Genomic DNA, 19,760 nt, shown 5'->3' with positions numbered 1-19,760 from the left:
AACACATTGTTTGGTGGACGAACAGCATATTTTCCTGATAATAATGTGAAAATTTATCCTCCCAGACAAGTCTGGTACCAATTTATCGACCCCGGAGAGATGAAAGGCTTGGTTTGCGCGAGGGCGGTTTCGAACCCTCGACCCTGTGGCTACAGCGGACTTCTAACCGACTGCGCCACACCCGCCAATTCATTGGAAAGGCCAATACGCGTTCCAAAACCTCAACGATTATGAATTCCAGTAAAACGCGTTGGCGCATCCCGAGTGGATTGATACGCCAGTGACTTTATCCTTTATCCTTTTTTTAATGTGAAAGTAGCAGAAAAAAAGGAAAGAAGCTGAATAATGGGTCCCGATGATCACGATAGTGATGGCGAAAGTAAGATCAGAACTGTGTACATTCTTAAAAGGTTCAGGACAAATTATTTTCGAGCCTATCTTGTGTGTTTTAAAGGCATCACCCCACGAATCTGAGGTGGTACGGATTTCAGATGGAGTATTCGTATACGGGATCGTAGATTATGGAGAGGGGTGTGATTCCGTCCATTTCTTCCTAACTGCCGTAAAAAAACGGCCAGGAAGATGCGGCGCAGCACAAGGCTGGCGCGCTCCAATCGAACTCGTTGTAGAAAATAGCGCGCCGGAACGCTCGAAGCCGTATCTTCCGGGCCGTCTTTTTACGGCAAAAATGAAGAGAATCACCCTTCTCTCAATAATCTACGATCCCGTAAATGAATACTCCGCCGGAAATCCGTAGCACTCCAGATTCGTGGAGTGATGCCTTTAAACGTTTTCGTGCCGAATCCCCGGCTATAATGTGAAAAAAGCATTTTGTTTCCTGAAAATATTGGATTGTTGGTGCCAAGCGGCCAGGTGGGCCTCCTCAGTGAAAGCAGCACCACATGATTGATTACGATGCGTTCCAACTCCTAACATCTGCCTCTGTTAAGTGACGATAAAGATCGACGGAGGCCACACAGAGTCACACACACACACCCCGAGGCATCCTGAGGATCAAGTAACCAGCGATGCGTCTATGCGTGTGCTTTTCACGCGTGCTTGGATCGTCGCCGTAAACAGCGCTGGCTGGACGCTGCAGCGCTCTTTGTGCAGTGATTCAAATCTGTGTCAATGACATTGGTCACCACATTTGTAAACATGTGTGTCGGAATTCTTGACCACACCCACGCAAAGCTTCACGCCACGAGCTTGCTTACTCACAACTTCATTGCCTGTGGATTGTGGGGAGAGAAAACAAAAAAAAGGAGAAAAAGTGGGAAAAAAGTTGGATATGAAAGAGAGTTGATGTTAAAATGAGAAGTAGAGACGTATATGAGGATAAAATCCGTCATAACATCGAAACATAATAAAGGTACCTGGGATGTAAGGGAAGAAAACGGGAACCTAATAAAAAGAATTCGATACGGACACTTTCATGGATACTCCTTTCGGATTAGTAATAGCAAATTCTGTCAAGTGGGTGAAAATTTGATATTTTGATAGAAAAAGCAGCTAATTAAGGTTCTTACAATCCTCTCCGAGGATTCGATCAATAAAACCGTTATGTTTCATCTCCAAGATGTCTTCATCGTGCTTGGATTTACCCCCGAAAACAGCAAATCCTTTCTTGCCTCTATGGCAATGATATATATTTCAGAATATTTTTGTATTTTTCATTATTTTTATACCATTATTTTACTTTGGTAGCTACGCAGGGTTTTTTATCCGCAACTAACTCTAGTCACTCTTGTCTTAATAGCTTTCTGAATGCAGTTATAGTAAAAATGGTATTTTGGATTTCCTCAAAAAAGAGAAAACCTGGAAATAACTGTTCAAACGTTCTGGTGTCTTGAATCTCGGCATATTCCTGTTTATGTTTAATTCATTAATTTTTTTTATTATGGCTCCATCTAAAAATCTCGTAGGCGTACAAATGAATAATACTAATAAGAGAAATAAGTAATAATAAAAAAAACTGCAAATAGCGCATTCCTATTGTTGAGTGGTATTCTGTTGCCAGTGAATTACGATGTTTTCGGAAAGATACTAGCATGATCGATGAGCATGAAAGATAAATAAATAAATAAATAAATAAAAATATATACAAGCACATTTAAAGGGATCGGAGAAAGATCGAGATCGGATATCACATTAGCGTGAGGAAAGGATCGATAAGCTGTTCCTAACAGTTGTTTGGTAGGAAATTGTGGATGAAGGAAGAGGTGAAGTGGACCAGGATTCACGAATCTCTTCCACTTAGCAAAGTAAAACCACTAACTATCAGATCCCGAAGAGAGGACGTAAAATCTGATTTAAGACCAGTCCATTTTTCGAGAGGAAGTTTTCATCATATAATTACGAAGTTTCCTCATTGTGAATTTATTCACGAAGACGCAGATAATTTTAATTAAATTAAATTTTAATTTAAAAAAAAAACAGAACAGGAACACCAACGAGGTACAGAAAAAATCCCGTTTGACAGATCAGGGGTCAATAATTATTTAAAAAAAAAGACAATCAACAGTTAAGATGTTTCCGTTTAGGTTCCCGAACAGAAAAAGTCAATGGACTGGAGTGGGATTAGCAAAGTGTACGAAAAATAAGAATTGTGACGGATTGAACGGTCTGAGCAGGACGGGGAGACTCGCAACACGTTAACGAATGAACAGCTGACACTGCATGGCTGGAGATAAATCGAGTTTCTTCAACAAACAAACACTATCGGACCTTATAACTATTCGTTCGGCGGAGGACAGGAGCAGTAGCCGGGAGCAGCAGCAGTAGCAGCGAAAAAACGGAGCCACATAAGGACCTATTTCTACTGTTGCACTTTTAGTACTTTTTCGTAGTCACATATGTTATTTTCGTGGGCGTAAACATCGGTGGTTCAATTGTTTAGACAGACAGACACATCGCAGGACAACAGCTGATGCGCAAAGATGGCAGGAGTGCGGGCCGATCCATGAATCCGTGTCGTGATGATGTCATCAGCTCGCGCTCGCACTTGGATCGTATGAGATGTTTTGAGAGCAACGATACGGTGCATGTGACGAACGAACGGACGAACGAATGGACGACAAGATGAGCTGACTCAACACAAGGATTCTCGTCCTTGTCCCATCCATGTCTCGTCACCTCGACGCCTCAACACTATACACTATATTTGCTGACTTCACATGCTTTCGACACACCACAAACGCCTATGTACAAGAATTTATTACTGGATTGACGCGAACGTATGATCCATCCAAGGAATTGTGTATTGATGGTGGAGTGCCAGCACGGTGAGCACCTTCTGGATCGCCAACACGGATAGTCGCAACTGAAATCGATGTAAATCAAGAGAATATCAATCAAGACATGAATATAGTATGATAAATATGAATATAAAATGAATATGAATCTGACAAATAAATAAATAAATAAACAATTAGATAAATATTTGAATATGACAATAATAATCTAGCTATAAATGAATAAATAACAACAGTAATAATCAAGATATAAATAAATAGAGAAATAAATTTGCGAATATATAAATAATAATCAAGAAGTAAATAAATAAGCAAATATGTGAATACAACAATAATAATCAAGATATAAATAACGCTAATATAGCAGTAATAATCAAGATAAAAATAAATAACTACATAAATATCCGAATATACAATAATAATCAAGATGTGAATAAGTAAATATGTGAATATAACAGTAATAATAAAGATGTAAATAAATAAATAAATAAATAAGCACGCGAATACACAACAATAATCAATATGGAACTAAATAAATAAATAAATAAATAAAGTGAATATAACAATAATAATGAAGATATAAATAAACGAATGAAAATGGAAGTACCGCTTTGAAGACGACGAAATAAACGATGACCGTGGGCAGCAGAAACAGTAATATAGTAAAAAGTAATGTGGCGATAAACTGTTGCCTCGTATCCAAGCAAACCTGGTAATGAAAGAGAATCCTGGTTATAATAGAGAATAATAAAAGAGAATGATAATACAGGATAAGAGAGAAAACGTAAAAGAAAATCGTAAGTTGACATGAAAAGCTTCAAAGTTGTTCCTCATGCACCTCGTAAATTTTCCATTGACAAAATTTTTGTTTTGAAATTTCAAAATTATTTCATCTCATCAATATTTTTCTATGGAAAAGGCTGATTTTGCTAGATTTGCTTTCTTCGTAATTCCAAATTTTATTCTTTAGCTCCTGAAGTGCAGATATCTAAAGGGATACCGAAAATCATCAACGAGGACAAAGATAAAGATATTTTATACATTACACTTGTTTCATATTTTACATATTACTTTATATTTTATATATTATTAAATTTTTTGTGAGATATTTTAGCGTCTAAAATATGTTAAAATCACTTCACAGATAGTTTTAAAAGAATGATTTCATTCCCATATTGTTCAACAGATAAGTAACAAAAATCACAAATTAAGAATTTTTTTCGAGTCTCACCTGTGTATTTTTCTCGTATTAGTGACTTTTTGCTCTTTTTCTTCATACATTAGGTTCTCGCATGAATTTCTACTCACTTCTTCTACCACATGGATTTTATTCTTTATCTAACAAGGAAGACATTTCAATTAGTAATCTTACACCTATAATATCAATTAGTTAATAATAAATAATAATTAATATTTAAATTAACTACATAAGTCAATGCATTTAGTGTATTTCGCCCAGCGATATGACAGTTCTCTAGTTCCTTTCGTAGAGGATTAAAGCGATAGTGAGGTTTAAAAAAATTGACGTCATTTTTGTCGTGGTTTTTAGTACAATGAGAGATTTCCCTCCGAAGAATGTTTACGGGTTCTGAGCAAACGGTGCTCACATGGAGCGATCTTAGGATTAGTTGCGGAATTTGGTAGAGCAGATGAACTTGTTCCTTCTTGCTCTAGTGAACATATAAGGAAAGGAAAACGTTTAGAAGGAAGTTCAAGGATTTGTCGGTAATAGCTCAAAATTAATAGGGACTTTCCAAATGGAAGACCTGCTCCTACATTTCAATGAAGTCGCATTTTCCCGTATCAACATACTGCGCTCCGGTTCTAACTTTCTAATTTCACGAAGTTAATTAACTACTAGTATTGATCACTAATTTTAATTACTATCATCAATTCGGCACAAAATATTGCATCTTTTAGCCTAAAATTGGGCAGCAAAATAGTCTCAAAAGGAAAATAAAATTAAATAAATAAAATAAGAAATATGTTGACGGGAAGGGGAAGGTGTGCTAATCGTAAGCAAACGATGGGCGAACAAACAGTGAGGCAGTCAAAATAGGGGAAAACACCGTAAAAATAGGCATTTAGCGCTGATTCTATTATCACCAAGAAAGCTCCTTCCTTTAAGTGATGTGGCCTCCTCCTGTGGCCTCCTCCTGTTAGAAGTCAGAAATTTTGAAGGAGCATTGCAGTGACCTCTGCTCTACAACACTAACACTCCTCGCATTCCTTCCACTCTCTGACAAATAATCTGAGAGTAATTCAAAAATAAAACAACCTAATTAATTAATAGGCCCTAGAAATCATTTAAATCACATATAGAAAAGTATAGTCAGGTCACAACGACATGACGCTCGGTGCAGTGACGTTTGTGGCAGCTCTGGAAGCGGTTAAAATCGGCGCGGCACCCATCGCGAACTGCAACGATAAGTGGTGCTAGCGAGGGTCCCCTCTCGACCCTTACCGCTACGTCCGCCGCATCGCTTCGAGCGCAGCCGCCTACATGACTGCACCGAACTTATGGTCTTACGTCTTTACCCTACCATAACACTATCATGAAAAGGAGGAATTCCTCCGCATACGCAATTCTACGGGAGAGTAACGACATACCGTATCAGTACGACATCGCAATGGGTTCCATTTTCGACCACGAAAAACACGCCATAAAGAAATCAAGCTGGACCACGATACTTTCGCCAGCCTGTAATAGTCGTTTTCAGTCGTCGTCATAGCTACTCTCTTTTTCCCCTCATCCATCAGCGAGTTAACGTAGAAGTCAAGTTTCCTGGATTAAGAGATAGATCTCCTTTTCATTTTTTCGCTAAAAAAAAACAGTTTCCATTTGGTGTTTTCCCTTGAATAAACAACTTGCTTCGTTAATTAACTCGCCGAGAGATGAGTGGAGCAGAAAGGAAGAACATATTTTAACACATATACACACATACACAGTAAGAAGAGAAAATTTTTATTCATTTGAGCACATGTAGGCAAAAATCTGAGCGAGATCTTTAGAAAACTTTCTTGGATTATTTTCTAATTTAATAAACGATGATATATTGTAAGAATGTCCTAAGTAGAGACTATGTTTCGATGTAAAAAGGGGTTTGTGGGGGGTTTGAGGTTTATCGCGACAGGTAGACGCGAATCCAAAGTCCGAAGTAACCGATAGCGTAGAATGCGAGGATGAATGCAACCATAAGCAACTGATCGAGCGCAAAACGATCCGCCTTGAACGAAAACCTCGACAGCACGTCGTCTCGTATCTGAAAAAAAACTTAACCTTAGTTTTCGGGAAAACTTTAGTCAAAACCAACCACAGAATGGATTTAGAAGAATGTCAATCTCAGTGACTAAACTATAGTCGGGTCAAAACAACATGAAGTTCGGCGCACTTGCGTAAGCGGCTGCGCTCAAAACGGTGCGAATGGGACAGCGGATGGAGTAGAGTGGGACCATCGCGAACTTCAGCGATGGCTAGTGCTAGCATGAGTCCCGTCTCGATTCCAACCGCTTCTAACCGCACAGTTTCAAGCGCAGCCGTGTACGCAACTCTTTGTAGTTTGAACCTTGTAGGAAAACTTCGCTGCGATGTCCTAATATAATTACATGGGTAGAAATCTTAAATACTACACCTGATCGTTCCAAAAAGTAGAATTCGCATTGTTTACGTTGTTCCACTGATTAATTGCGAGTGCCTCAAAGCCATATCTGAAAGATTGTAAACAGTGTGAACAGAAAACAGAAACCGGTATTAGGGAGTAGAGAGGTTCAAAATTCATCAGTTATACCTGAACCAACTCAAGTACTGAATCCATGCGACATATGGAGGTAGGGAGCCAACGTTTGCATAGAAACCACCAGTAAGAGACAACAGAGTAAGGAGGGGACCTGCCAGAGAGACTGCCACCTGAAAGCCCAGCAGACAGTATCGGAGCAGCGTAGATCTGGAGTCCAAGAAAGAAAAAGAAGAAAAGAAAACGATAATATACTGGATAGGATGGAGAGATGCATGACAGCATCACACCAAAAGCAGATGAAGATTGTTCGATGAGGAATGCGATGACCGTGGCGAAAACCACCTGCGAAAGGACATTTTTCAACACTTTCACGTCTTCTATTAAAAAACATACTTAAATCCTATACCTGAATGACCGAACTGGAGAATCCAACCATCCAGTAGCAAACGTACAACATTAACAATCCGTCAAGACTGAATAGCGGTACGTAAGAGAGGATTCTAGCCAAATAGTAGCTGAAATTACCACAGTTTTCGGGATCTTAGAACCATACGTAAAAAAAGAAACCGTTAACCTAAATATATAGTAAATTCCATCATGGTATTCTCTTACGACAAGCGGATAATCGCCTGGTAAACAAGTAAGGATTCCAAACAATGTCGAGTATGTTAGTTCAGCGACAATGTAGAAAAGTGCACCGTTGATGTTCCCAATTCCAACAAACGTTAGAGGGGTCTATAAAAGAAAATATTTTTAAAAAATATACTTTAAAAATTTGAATTCAATATTTAAAAAGACAAACAAGAACATAACAATCATTTCTACATAAACGATATCGAAACAAAGAAGTGTAAACAAAGAAAAAATCCATCAAAGCAAAATATTGAAGGATTATTCCGGCCTATTTTAGTGTTTTTTAACAAGTGACGGATCTAGGGTTGCTTTTCATTCAAAACATGCTTGTACCCTGTCATGGGTACAGTAATTATTAGTATCTACGTATTTTTAAAGCGTATCAATAACATTTTTCTTGTTTATCAAAAATGTGATAGGAGCCTAGGAAGAAACGAGGCCCGTGAATCCTTCAGTAACAGCGAAAATAAAAAGATAAAGTCTCAGACGCTCGGGGTGCGCCAACGCGTTTGACTGCAGTTAGGTGTCGTTGAGGTTGTAAGGATAAATACATGTTGACCTATAAAATGATTTAGGATGAGTGGGACCAAACGATTTATCAAATCAGTGTTTTCCTCCCCGCAGTCACATTTGGTACCATTTTATCGACCTCGGAGCGATGAAAGACTTAGTTGGCACCGGGGCGGTATCGAACCATCAATCTATCGTGCAATCACAACAGGCCCTCCTACCGACTGCGCTACACCTGGTCCTAACAGGAGAAATACGTGTTCGAATTTTTTTATTGGTGAAATCTGGACCCCTACGTGGTTGTTTTGAGGTTTCATGCGTACATAGTGGAACCGCATCGGCCCGCGATAAATGACGAGCTAATATCCATAAAATTTGTCCATAAAATTTCGAATAGAGTTACTCTGTTGTTTACTGTTCACTCGAAATGGGTAGAATCAATCGATATTTTCATTGATGTGCTAAGCATGACTAACCCTGAGATAAAGCAATCCTATGAAAAGACCCATGACGAACTTCTGTAGCAGTTTTGCCCTAGCCAACGACGGATTTCTCATATTATCCAGGGAGTATCTGAACAGATCATCATTAGAATTCTTGCGTAAAAGAATACACTGATAGAGGTCGAGTGGACGCACCTATGAAGAAGTGCTGCAACCTGCGTGAAAAAATCGAGCCTACGACGACCATGTGGGACCTCGGTAACGGGCAGTCTAAGCACAGCCTCGCGTACAGCAAACCCATGTTCCCTTAAATGCAGTAACCATAAAGAATTTTTTTTGAAGAAAAAAGCAAAAAAAAAAACAAAAATAAAATAAAGATCTTATTGTAACCTTACCCGTTTTCATACGTATCACAAATTTCAGCGATACGCTGTCGGGAAATCTCCTCCTCATGAGGCACTACGGCTAGAGTATGGATGATTAGATCAGCCGGGTTGTAGTTATGCGGACATGGTGCATCACATTCTTCGAAGAATTTAATACAGTCTCGCGGTGTGCCGAGAAATGCGGTTCGACCGCCGGCTGAACAGAACCGACGCTGAGATGTTCTCGAAACGATGTACAAGAAGTGGGAGCTCTTACCAAGAAACATGACTTTGTCAAACATTAGATAGAGTTGCGAAGCTGGTTGATGGATAGTACAGACAACCGTCCTACAGCGAATCAAATACAGTTGGAATCTAACTTTTAAGTCTTAACTCGTAACTAACCTCCCGTTTTTCGCCAATTTTGAGAGCACTTGTACCACATTCTCGGCCATAAACGAATCGAGTCCGGTAGTTGGCTCATCACAGAACAACAATGCTGGATTCGACAAGATTTCGCATGCAAAGGTAAGCCGTCGTGCCTCTCCTCCTTAAAGAAGAAAATTCAGTTGGGAGAATTTTTTTACAAAACTCTACATATCCATTCTTCTAGTTATAAAAAGAGTAATAAGGAAAAAAGAGATTTTAAGGAAGAGTGATCGACGGCTGTCTGCTGAAGTTTCACGTAAAAAAAAATGTGATGAGCACCAAAATATGTAAGTATATGAACTAGGGAGCCATAAATTTAATTTAAATTCTTTTTTTTTTCAATTAAGATCTACCCATTAATTTACCGACATTTGCTGCAATCCATTGAAAATCCTAAAAATAAGAATAGAAAAATAATTTTAAAAAATGTAAAGTAAACTACACAAATGCAACTTTTCATCCATTAAAGTCTGCACGTCACGTCGAACGTCTGCGCTTGGAAGTACAACGATCACGTGATCGTAAAACTTTTGCAACACAAACACTGTCATAGCGATTCCACTACAGGTCATTTAATTCACAATACTATGATCGTTTTCACGATTCCGGAGAATTTCTGGAGAACAATCTTAGTGAGAGTAACGCTACAATAATAAAATTTTCACAAAATTTCGCTACACTTTTAGACCTGATTGCCCCTCCAAATAATACATTTAATATATGCAACTATATTGTTAGAAATTCGACTTTCATGTTGTTCATCTTCTTGTGAACATGTTCAAGACGCAGCGTAGTGGCAGTATTATACGCAGAAAGATTTTGGGAGGTGTCATCGACAAATGTCAAATGAAGTAATACTACCACATTGAGGAACTACCAACTTTTTTAAAGATGTTCAGCATGATTTCGACTTGTAATAAATAATAATAAAATAATAAATACAGTATAAACAATTAAATTAATGTAATATAATGTTTGTAATATAATAGACGTGATAATAGCAAGTAAAATAATAATAATAATAATAATAATAATAATATAAGTCATGAAATAATAAACAAATGCGAGCATTGAGCACGATACCAGAAATTCCCTTCAGGACACCGGCTACTCCAATTCTGGTATTCTGACATTTTGTGAGACCAAGCTGTGAAAGCACAACATTCACACGTTTTTCTCGTTTTTCAGCAACCAGATTCGTTCTCAGACGAGCCTAAAAATAGTCGATCAGCGCGGTGGAGCATCTGAAACAGAGGTGTAGCGCATCACCTGGATCATCAAGTATTCGCGAACGGTTAATGTGCCCACAAACATCTCCTCCTGTTGAGCGTAGCCAGAGATCGCTGTTATTTCACGTCCAATCTGGATCCGGAAAATTGCTTGGAAAAGAGCGCTCCAAACCTGATTTTTCACTTACCACATTTCCGTTCACTGCTACAGTACCATCGATTGTTAGTCCTCTGAGATTCCGTGATAGAAGAGTGTTAAGCAATGTTGTTTTGCCAGCTCCACTAAAGTATAAAACTATTAGCTACAGTACCTTTACAATTAAAAAATGAGGTCCTTCTAAACTCTGGCCACCGCACAAATCAATGGTATTGCGTTCGAGATTTGTAAGAATTGCTCAAACAGATAGCTAAACAATGCTTGTAATGTGTTACATAGAGTTTGAACAAGAAGATGTGCGAAATGGCTTCGAAATGGAAATTTGAGGGAAAATCACTGGCGGAGTTAACGCGGGGTCCTCATAGTACATCTGGGCTCTTGCGGTAGACGTAGATGGATTGCTACCGGAGATAAATGGCTTCGAATGATGGACTTAACGGCAGCGCATCACAAAACTGACGATATTGAAGTCTCTGTGGGCAGATATAGAGCTCAGGTTGTAGATTACAAGCACCGAATTTCCCTCTCTCCCAATTTTCCTTAATCGCCCTGAAAAGCGGCGTGCTAAGCAGCGTTTATTCCTACGAAATACGTGAAAACGCTTCATCCTTGTGAACGTGGTGCAGTCACGAGCGAGCGATCAGTGAATCAAATCAATGAGGCCTCCTCAGGTACCCTATTCAAGTAAAACTAATGAATAAGCCGCTGAGGGCACGCACTTGTTAAATTAGGCGCGTTCTAACGTACCTCGCAGTAACAAACGCCGTTTCCCACGCAGTTTTTAATGACGATTGAGGGGAATTGAATGAGGACACGCTCGTACTCGTAATCTACACTCCAAACTTTATATTTGCCTAAAGAGACCCCAACTTTTTCGTGATACACTGCCTTTAACCTCAACTGCACGCTGTCGCTAACTGTCAAAGGTTAGTTAATGAGCAGGGTGCTAATATCATATGTCCTCAGGCTGCACAATCTTATATCATATAACAAAGGCTATTGTCGGTATGTGCGTTAGGTTACGATACGTTACGTTACGTACGTCAACGCTCGAGAGCATCACACATATCTCGATCCTCTTTCAATCGAACCCATCGAACCACTTTGGACCAAACTTCACCCACACATACATTTTAGACAAATGCAGACAATAAACTACTTTTCATTTCTGTATAGTACTAAGTGCGCATAATATGGAAATTCTTTGTAACCGGAAAAAGCCTACTGGGGTGAGTCATGAATGCAATAACAACCCGTTTGTTTGCTTGATATCCATCTAAGTGAATTCCAGAAACCGGAGTAAATCGATTTGCTACCTTTTTCCACTTGCAATTCAAAATTACCTCCAGTTGTGCTTCTTGTGATTACTCATTTTGTTAGTTTTTTTTTTAAGGGAAAAACGAACATGGGCATAATAAAATGCTAATAATAGTACCGGTAATAATAACAATAATAAAAATACGTTTTCTTCCCACTTAGCATCTTCACTAACGGGACTTCTGCAAGCGAATTTGATTGAAAACAAAAGAAAGCGCGAATTTTTGCATGTAATGACTATTCTGGACAAAACAAAGGTTCTGGCAAAAAGTCATATGAACTACAATCCGGGAAAAGTTATGTCAGTACCGTAGGTGAAAATGGAGCAGAAAGTGTGCTGTGATTATCAAAGAAAGGTCAAACAAGAGTTCACCTCGCTCCCATAAGCGCCAACAACTCGCCAGGTCGAGCTAATCCGGTGACACCATGTAATAACTGTCTGCCTCCTTTCGTAACAGAAACGCTGAAAATAACTTTTTTTTTAACATAAACAAGGTGCCACTGGTTTATTTACGTAAATAGGGAACGTCACCCTCATCTACAATAGATTTTTTCCTGATCAACTATTTAATTTTAAACAAACGAAATTTAATGAAATAAAGTTGGAGATACCCACCGTATACTTTTCCATGAGAGTGTTACTGGTTCCACAGGATCTAGAACAGTATCCGCTGCTGCTGCAGCGGTACCGTAAACAGTAGACTGAGTTGCTGAGAGTAAACTCGTAGTTTCATCTTTCTCGTCCATAAGAAGCTACGAGAAACAATCGACCGGGTGCAGGTAGTTTGGGACAGTAGGGTAAATACAACAGTAAAAGTGAAAATATGTGGACAGCAACTTCGTGCCAGGAACACACAACCGCAGAGGTTCAAAAATTGATAGGAATGACCGCGAACTACACAGTAGACAGAATCCCATCACGTCTTACACTCACTATCTAATCTTATCGATCATTCAACATCGTTATGTAAACATACACATACTAGTGATACTACATTGCAATGAGAAAAATCCACAGGTTCACATGTGGAAGTTAAAAGAAACAATCATCAAGGGACCAGGAGAAAAAAAAGAGTACATAAGCGAACAAAGCATGAGGATTGAGTAGTAAGGTAGCATAGCACAATGGAAATCGAAAATTTAAACTTAAACAACCCACCGTGAAGCATAGACATCGAAGCAGACGATATGAATCGTCAGGAGCGTGATGAAATCCACGAACAACGCACAGCAAACTGATAAACCGATACAGGAAGAGGCATAAAACACTTCCCATATGATACGGTAACGTGAAAAGAGCATAAATGCTGAAAATACAAAAAGTAGTCACGTACGCAGAACCTTAGATAAATCGCTAACTACTCGGCAAGATTGCTCCGTATAAATGGAAAAATTCGAAGCGGATTCTTCTCACTTATTCGCGTAAAGGTTTCCCCTATCTAATTTTTCAAAAGAGTATTCAATAGGACAGAAGAATTTTATACAAAACCTATAGTTCAGCTTGAGAACAATGTTGTCACGACATATATGAAGAATATACAGTAAAAATATACTGCATACAGTAAAAGTAGATCGGAAATGAACGACGCACAAAGTCCTGACAGATGTTTTCGCCAGCTCAACCCTTTGTTTCCACTTATAGTGCATAGATTTAAACAAAGAAAGAAAAATTCGTAGCCATTGTGAAAATTACTATATCACTCACTTTTCCATAGATGTACGTGATACTGGAAAAAACTCGCAAGTGCTGTATTGACAGGTTCATTTAATTTCAGACCAGCTGGATTATTTGTAAGCCATGTTATAAGCTGTAATTGAAGAAAATAGAAGAAAAAAACTATAGCGGCTCAAAATCTCCCATATCCAAGAATAAATCAGGTAAAATGTAGTTGGGAAGGGGCATTCAACAGAGCTCTTATTTCTGGAAGTGAATAACTAAGTCAGTCGAGGCACTAGAACTTAAGTATTAGTCTTAGAGGATGTGCCACATGTAGCACGTAAGAAAAAAAAGGAAGATAGAGAAATAAGAACAGTGTTGAGTGCCCCCCCCCCCCCCCCCCTTCCCCTCTTTTCAACCACACTTTAATAATAAAGGTTAATAAATCCGCATTAATAAATAAAAACGAAAGCGAAGTACAAACCCTATCGAGTCCGGCGACAAGTTCGTCTGCATGTCGCCAAAAGTCGTCATAAGCTTTATCACAATCAACATATAAGAAGAGAGCTAAGCCGGCAATGATGTCCACAAGGTAGACGATCCACCATGATCGTGATCTATAATGTCAACTGCGTTTGCACGCAAAATTTTCCTCATTTATTCCCGCAATCCAAAGATGGAGCTGTAACGCTTGTCTACCAGGTACAGTATGTATACAAAGGAATACCGACCTCCATAAAAGATGAAGGATAAGCTGTATGGAGTTAATCAATCTACTAAGGTTGCAGCAACGCATTTACTTCAATTCAGGATCGCTTCAGGTTTACGAAACGTGTGATCGGCCTGTACAATGAATAGCGGGGGCTAGGCAATGTGTCACGTGTGTTTTCATCCTCCCAGGCAAGACTGGTACCGACTTTCCGCAAGAATGAAAGGCTTGGTGAGCACTAGGGCGGATTCGAACCACCGATCGATCGTGCGGACAGCAGAATTTCCTACCGACTCCGCTACACCCGACCCATCGACCTCGGTGGTGCAGGCAAAAGATCTTTTTCTTTCTTTAGAAATTCCAGCACGACAAACATATAGACAGTACAGGGCACATGATGATTTGATACATTAAAAAGCACTTTTAAGAAAATGAATAGAACTCAAACAAGAAAAAAAAAACTGAATAAATCACTGAAAAGTACATGAAATACCATTTTACTTATTGAGTTTCAGAAAGTTTGGTGTGATCGGTCCGTACTTTTTCAAGGAAGGTTTCTTGGTGAAACGGTAACTAGCTGGTGACCGTTGCGCTGAAATGTCGGAGAACTTTCTGCGCTCCAATCCAGCCGATTTGGATTCCGAACATGTCTGGTTTCAACAAGACGGTGCCAACGTTCGCTAAGAATGTTAAGCTAAATATTTCCCGGGCGCTTGATTCCTCTAAGGGGGACGTTAAATCTCTCCAAAGGAAGATTGGGCAGCACCGTCACCAGATCCAAGCCCATGTGACTTTTTCCCTTAGAAACACCTACGGAAAAATGTTTCAAACATTGTCCTTAACCCCTTTGAATTTGGACTTTAAAGGACAGGCTCCGGCAAAAAATCAACGCCATTCCGCCTGAGCTGTAACGAGAAGTGATGAAGACCTTCCGGGAATGTGTTCAGCAATGTATTGACAACTGCGGCCGCCATCTGTCAGCTATAATTTTTGACACTCAATAAACGAAATGACATTTCATATACTTTTCAGATATAGTTCTTTTTTTCTATCTAGATTCTTTTCACCTTTTAAAGTGCTTTGAACTGTGGGAAATCATTATGCCCCACCCTGTCGATAAAGTAGGGAAAAAGTGTGGGGTCACTATCACTTCTTCACTTTTTTTTCCACTCTTTTTCACTTAACAGTCACTTTTTCGTACTCACGTACTACAATATCTTCTTAGTTCTAGCAGCGATAATGATGGTATGGGCATAAAAAGTGTCAAAAAAAACTTTCGAGAATACGTTGATGCAGTTGGTGGACCTTTTTCTTCACAATTTGACAATTTTTTGCATGTGCCATCATAATCGCACCCAGAACTAAAAAGATATTGTAGTACGTGAATTCATCTAATTCCCTTCACAAAAACGGTAAGTTATGGAACAAATGTTTTAGTCAGAGTTTCAAACAAAAAATAGATTGCGGAGAAAATGAGCACAAGTATCCATGATTGAAATGGATGCGCTGAACATGGAATTCTTCGCAGATACTCTTCCAAGCTCACTATATCTACACTTCATTTGATATTCTCAAAAAAAAAAAACTTATTGTAATGAAGTGGACAATAAGAATAGATAAGGATTTGTGGAGTTGTAAAGTTCATGATTGATGACTGTTTCTGAAGATACGTAATATAATGTTCGCAACGTTAATATAAAGAAACTAAAAAAATCGTCAATACCCCTTGTAAAGTTTTTTTTTAACATTTATTTTAGCAAACCCCGTTGTATGAGGAGGATAAGGACACTGTTGGGAATAATGCAAATCCCAAGAATTCTAAGCTTTGAGCCGAATTACTTTGCTTAATTGATCACTGATTAATTGATTTTATTTTCTATTTAGGCTTCGGCAGAAACAATAATAGTTTGTTCGCCTGTTTTGTGTGATAAGTTTATTGGTAGAAGACGATGTACAAAAAGATCAAAAATCCACTCAAAGAAATCCAAAAAAAAGTGCAGCGAGATCTCTATCGAAGTAGGAAATTGACGTATGGTAGGGTCAAAACGACATGAAGACCGGTGCAGTTGCGTAAGCGACTGCACTCAAAGCGGCGCGGTTGAGCGTAGCAGTTAGGAACGCTCTGGAGCCTTTGCTGGGACCAGCCATCGCTGTAGTTCGCGAGCATCCGTCGCTGCAGTTCGCGATGGTTCTACCTCGATTCCAACCTCTAGTTTCACCGCGCCGCTTCGAGCGCAGCTGCTTACGCAACTGCACTGAACTTCATGCTGGCCACTGGCTGCCTTGCATTAGAACGCTGGGGGTCAATTGGAGGCAGTTGAGAACTGCGCACCTGCTGGTAAGTAATGAATGATTGATTCGTTAGAGTTTGTATCGCTTTACTTAATTTCTGAAAGTCTTAGGATCATCAGTGATTGAACACTTTATGATGTGCAATTCTATTATGACTGAAGTTACTGTGTAAATAGTATGGACTAAATCTATCATATTTTGTTAAGATGCAGTGGGGAAGAGGAGGTCGTCTCAAAGCCAGTATTTCTGTATGGATGCGCTCCGAATTGGTCCAAAAATGCGAGGGAATAAAATAAGATACTGAGAACGATCCAGGTAAAGTCCGAGTGACCAACAACCAAACGCCGCAAATTGTTAACGTCTCCACTAGGAAATGGATGGATTTTGCATCCTTAGCGCTAGCAAATGATTTAAAATTAAGTACAAAATCACTGCTATATCACAGCGATGTATTTAAAAGCGTACCTAGGTATAGTAGGGTTAAAACGACATGAAGCACGTACGCAATTGCGTACGCGGCATCTCTCGAAGCGGTGCGATAAAGCGTTACGGTTAGGACTGTAGTGGAACTTTTGCTGGCATCGCCCATCGCTGCAGTTTGCAACGGTCCCACCTCGGTTCCAACTGCTGCCTCCATTACGCCATTTCGAGCGCATACGCAAAGGCCGGACCGGAACTACCCGTCATTCATATCGCTGTGACCCGACTATAGTCAAGTGGCATGAAATGTTGGTCCTATCTAGATTTGCAGGTCACTAACTTCGAAGCTATGCAACACGGGTTCATTCCCTGAACTTGGGTCAAAGACGACCCGACCCACGGTGCATTTGCGTGTTGGTTTCGCTCGCTCTAGTTGGAACCTTCGCTGGCTGGCTGTGACGACAAACGATGCCAATTAAAATTAACGCAATTAAGCAATTACCACCAATGCAAATTGGGTAATAAATCACGTCGTTTTGAGTTCATTGTACTTGAGGATGTCTTGAGTACTCTTATTGAGGGTGGTGTTAATTACTATTTGGGTCGGGTCGATATTGATTAGATGCTGTCGTTTAGAAATGTGAGATACGTCCTTAAACTTCATAACATCGAAATAGAAATAGAAATCCAAATCTATAGTTGTACGCCAAAAGAACGGGACCATCTAATTAATTGAAGGTAATGTCCTATTTATTTGCTTGATTACAAATTCGCGACATTACTTTAAAGGGCAAACACCACCATTTGATCTGGAGCAGGGTAATTGACAAACGTCGTCCACGATTCATTTGGCGCTCTCGGATCCTTCCCTCAGAAATCCCGGTGACTTTCCGCATAATTGAGATTCAATACTGCCAATACTACCTCGGATTTGTCCATTTACTTCAGTCCATCCCCTCTCGTTTTTTTTCTTTTTGTCGTAGCCAAATCTATCTGTCCAAATTTGTTATTCGCTTTTTTACAGCTGTTTCATTTTGTGATTTTTTTCTGTCGACAATCCCACCTAATGTGCACACAGTCCGAACAATTTTTGTGTTTACAATGAATCTTAACAAGTTTTTCTTTCAAACATGCAGAACTCAATTTGAGCCGGATGACGGAACCTATGAGGAATACTACTACTATGCTGCTGAAGGTTGTTCGTCTAACCAAAAAGTTATGCAAATTAGTCTTTAATCAATAATTACACGATTTTCTCCTTGAAACTTTTGCTGAGTGATGAGAAAAGAGCAAACTATTGTCTAAACTTTTTTATCAGTAAATAGTGCTGCAATCCACTACACAATTTCTCAGGAACACTGTGATACTTGAGATACGACTGCGACAATCATTTTGACTTCGGGACAGATTAGAACAGGACGTTACATACTGTAAAGCTAAGAAAGTCTATATGTAGTGTGGTGTAAAGCCGATGTAACAAATCAGAGTTTTTTTTTTTTATCCTCCCAGATGAGTGTGGTTCCAACTTACAGATCCTGGAAGGATGAAATGCTCGGATGGCACCGGTGCGGTTTCGAACCTTCGTAAGATCGCGAAGTCACAGTGAACCTCTTACCCACAGCGCTACACCAGCCCCCACGAAAATTGACTTCCTAGAAATCAGTAGGAAAATAAGCTCGCAGCAACGGCTATAGGTCATACCGTTGTTATCTGTCTATCGACTATCGACTTATCGTATTCGAATATTAAGAACTTATTATCTATACGTCAGTACAACCAGTCATTACATGAAATCAATTTCCTTGAAAATTCTGTTGAGTAATGACGTATTTGTACGTAAAGTGCTCAGTGTCTCCAACATTCAACAAATCGCTACTCTTCACTCTCTTCAGTCATTCCGTTTACGTCTTTCGCTAAGTGATAAGGAAAAGGAGAACTATCGACTACTCCACAGTAAATAGCGTTACAATAAATTAGATGTTATCACTTGTTTTGTCATACTCGTCTTATTATTCAGCTAATATAATCTGACTTCACCCAGTCATCGTGGACAATCCTATCCGCATGCTCTTCACTTGTAACAACTGCAATTTTCGAATCCGTTGGTACCGCAGTATAGTCAAGTTAAAACGACCTGAACCATTGTGCAATTTTGTAGGTGGTTGCGCTCGAAGCGGTGCTGTGTAGTCAACGGTTGCAAGCTAGGCGGGACCCTCTTTTGCAGTAATCGTACTGTAGAGGCGACTATCAGTCCCATTTCTATCACAACCGCTAGCTCCTCTTTTTAACCTCGCAGGTCGTTTCGACCCGACTACATGAGCTTCGTAAATGGCATCATTTGACAGCTATCGTCCAATAATGTCACACAACAAATCTGTGCACTTGTCATAAACAATAAGAAAAATCAATAAGTGATCGTTCTCGGGGTTTGAGTTATTAAATTTAAAATCTGAATGCTGTGTAATCACCTGAACTGCTGTGCTCTTCCAATTGCTAACCGATAAGTAACAGGACGTAGGTAGTCGGCTAACATTTATGTTCTGAAGGAAAATTCGTGCTATTGCATCCAACCGAACGATGAAAACCTTGACAAATATCGACACGAGAT

General features: G+C 39.4%; 2 protein-coding genes across 4 annotated transcripts; both read right to left on the bottom strand.

The window, feature by feature from the left end:
- Nucleotides 1-3,091: 3,091 nt before the first annotated feature.
- Nucleotides 3,092-6,011, bottom strand: RB195_000324 (uncharacterized protein; the record flags this gene model as incomplete). The annotated part of the gene is made up of 4 exons (XM_064196591.1): nt 3,092-3,143; nt 3,222-3,322; nt 3,862-3,963; nt 5,865-6,011. The coding sequence occupies 4 exons, from the start codon at nt 6,009-6,011 to the stop codon at nt 3,092-3,094; spliced, it is 402 nt and encodes a 133-aa protein (XP_064052472.1).
- Nucleotides 6,012-6,376: 365 nt separating this feature from the next.
- RB195_000323 (uncharacterized protein) lies at nt 6,377-19,685 on the bottom strand (the record flags this gene model as incomplete). Of its 3 annotated transcripts, XM_064196588.1 has the most annotated exons (18): nt 6,377-6,517; nt 6,887-6,962; nt 7,043-7,161; nt 7,244-7,333; nt 7,398-7,506; nt 7,566-7,726; nt 8,611-8,707; nt 8,773-8,883; nt 8,973-9,159; nt 9,220-9,290; nt 9,348-9,492; nt 10,455-10,584; nt 10,641-10,733; nt 10,789-10,882; nt 12,448-12,537; nt 12,691-12,827; nt 14,216-14,348; nt 19,621-19,685. In XM_064196588.1, the coding sequence occupies 18 exons, from the start codon at nt 19,683-19,685 to the stop codon at nt 6,377-6,379; spliced, it is 2,049 nt and encodes a 682-aa protein (XP_064052469.1). The 3 variants fall into 3 exon arrangements, with proteins under 3 accessions (XP_064052469.1, XP_064052471.1, XP_064052470.1); XM_064196590.1 differs by lacking the exons at nt 14,216-14,348; nt 19,621-19,685 and having other exon boundaries at nt 12,691-12,821; XM_064196589.1 differs by lacking the exons at nt 6,377-6,517; nt 6,887-6,962; nt 7,043-7,161; ... (11 more) ...; nt 12,448-12,537; nt 12,691-12,827 and adding exons at nt 13,221-13,381; nt 13,780-13,882.
- Between the last annotated feature and the right edge of the window lie 75 nt (nt 19,686-19,760).

The sequence above is a fragment of the Necator americanus genome, chromosome IV (genome assembly GCF_031761385.1).
Source record: "Necator americanus strain Aroian chromosome IV, whole genome shotgun sequence".
NCBI classification, from domain to species: domain Eukaryota; kingdom Metazoa; phylum Nematoda; class Chromadorea; order Rhabditida; family Ancylostomatidae; genus Necator; species Necator americanus.
The sequence above is the reverse complement of the archived record's forward strand: the minus strand, read 5'-3'. Positions and strand labels throughout refer to the sequence as shown.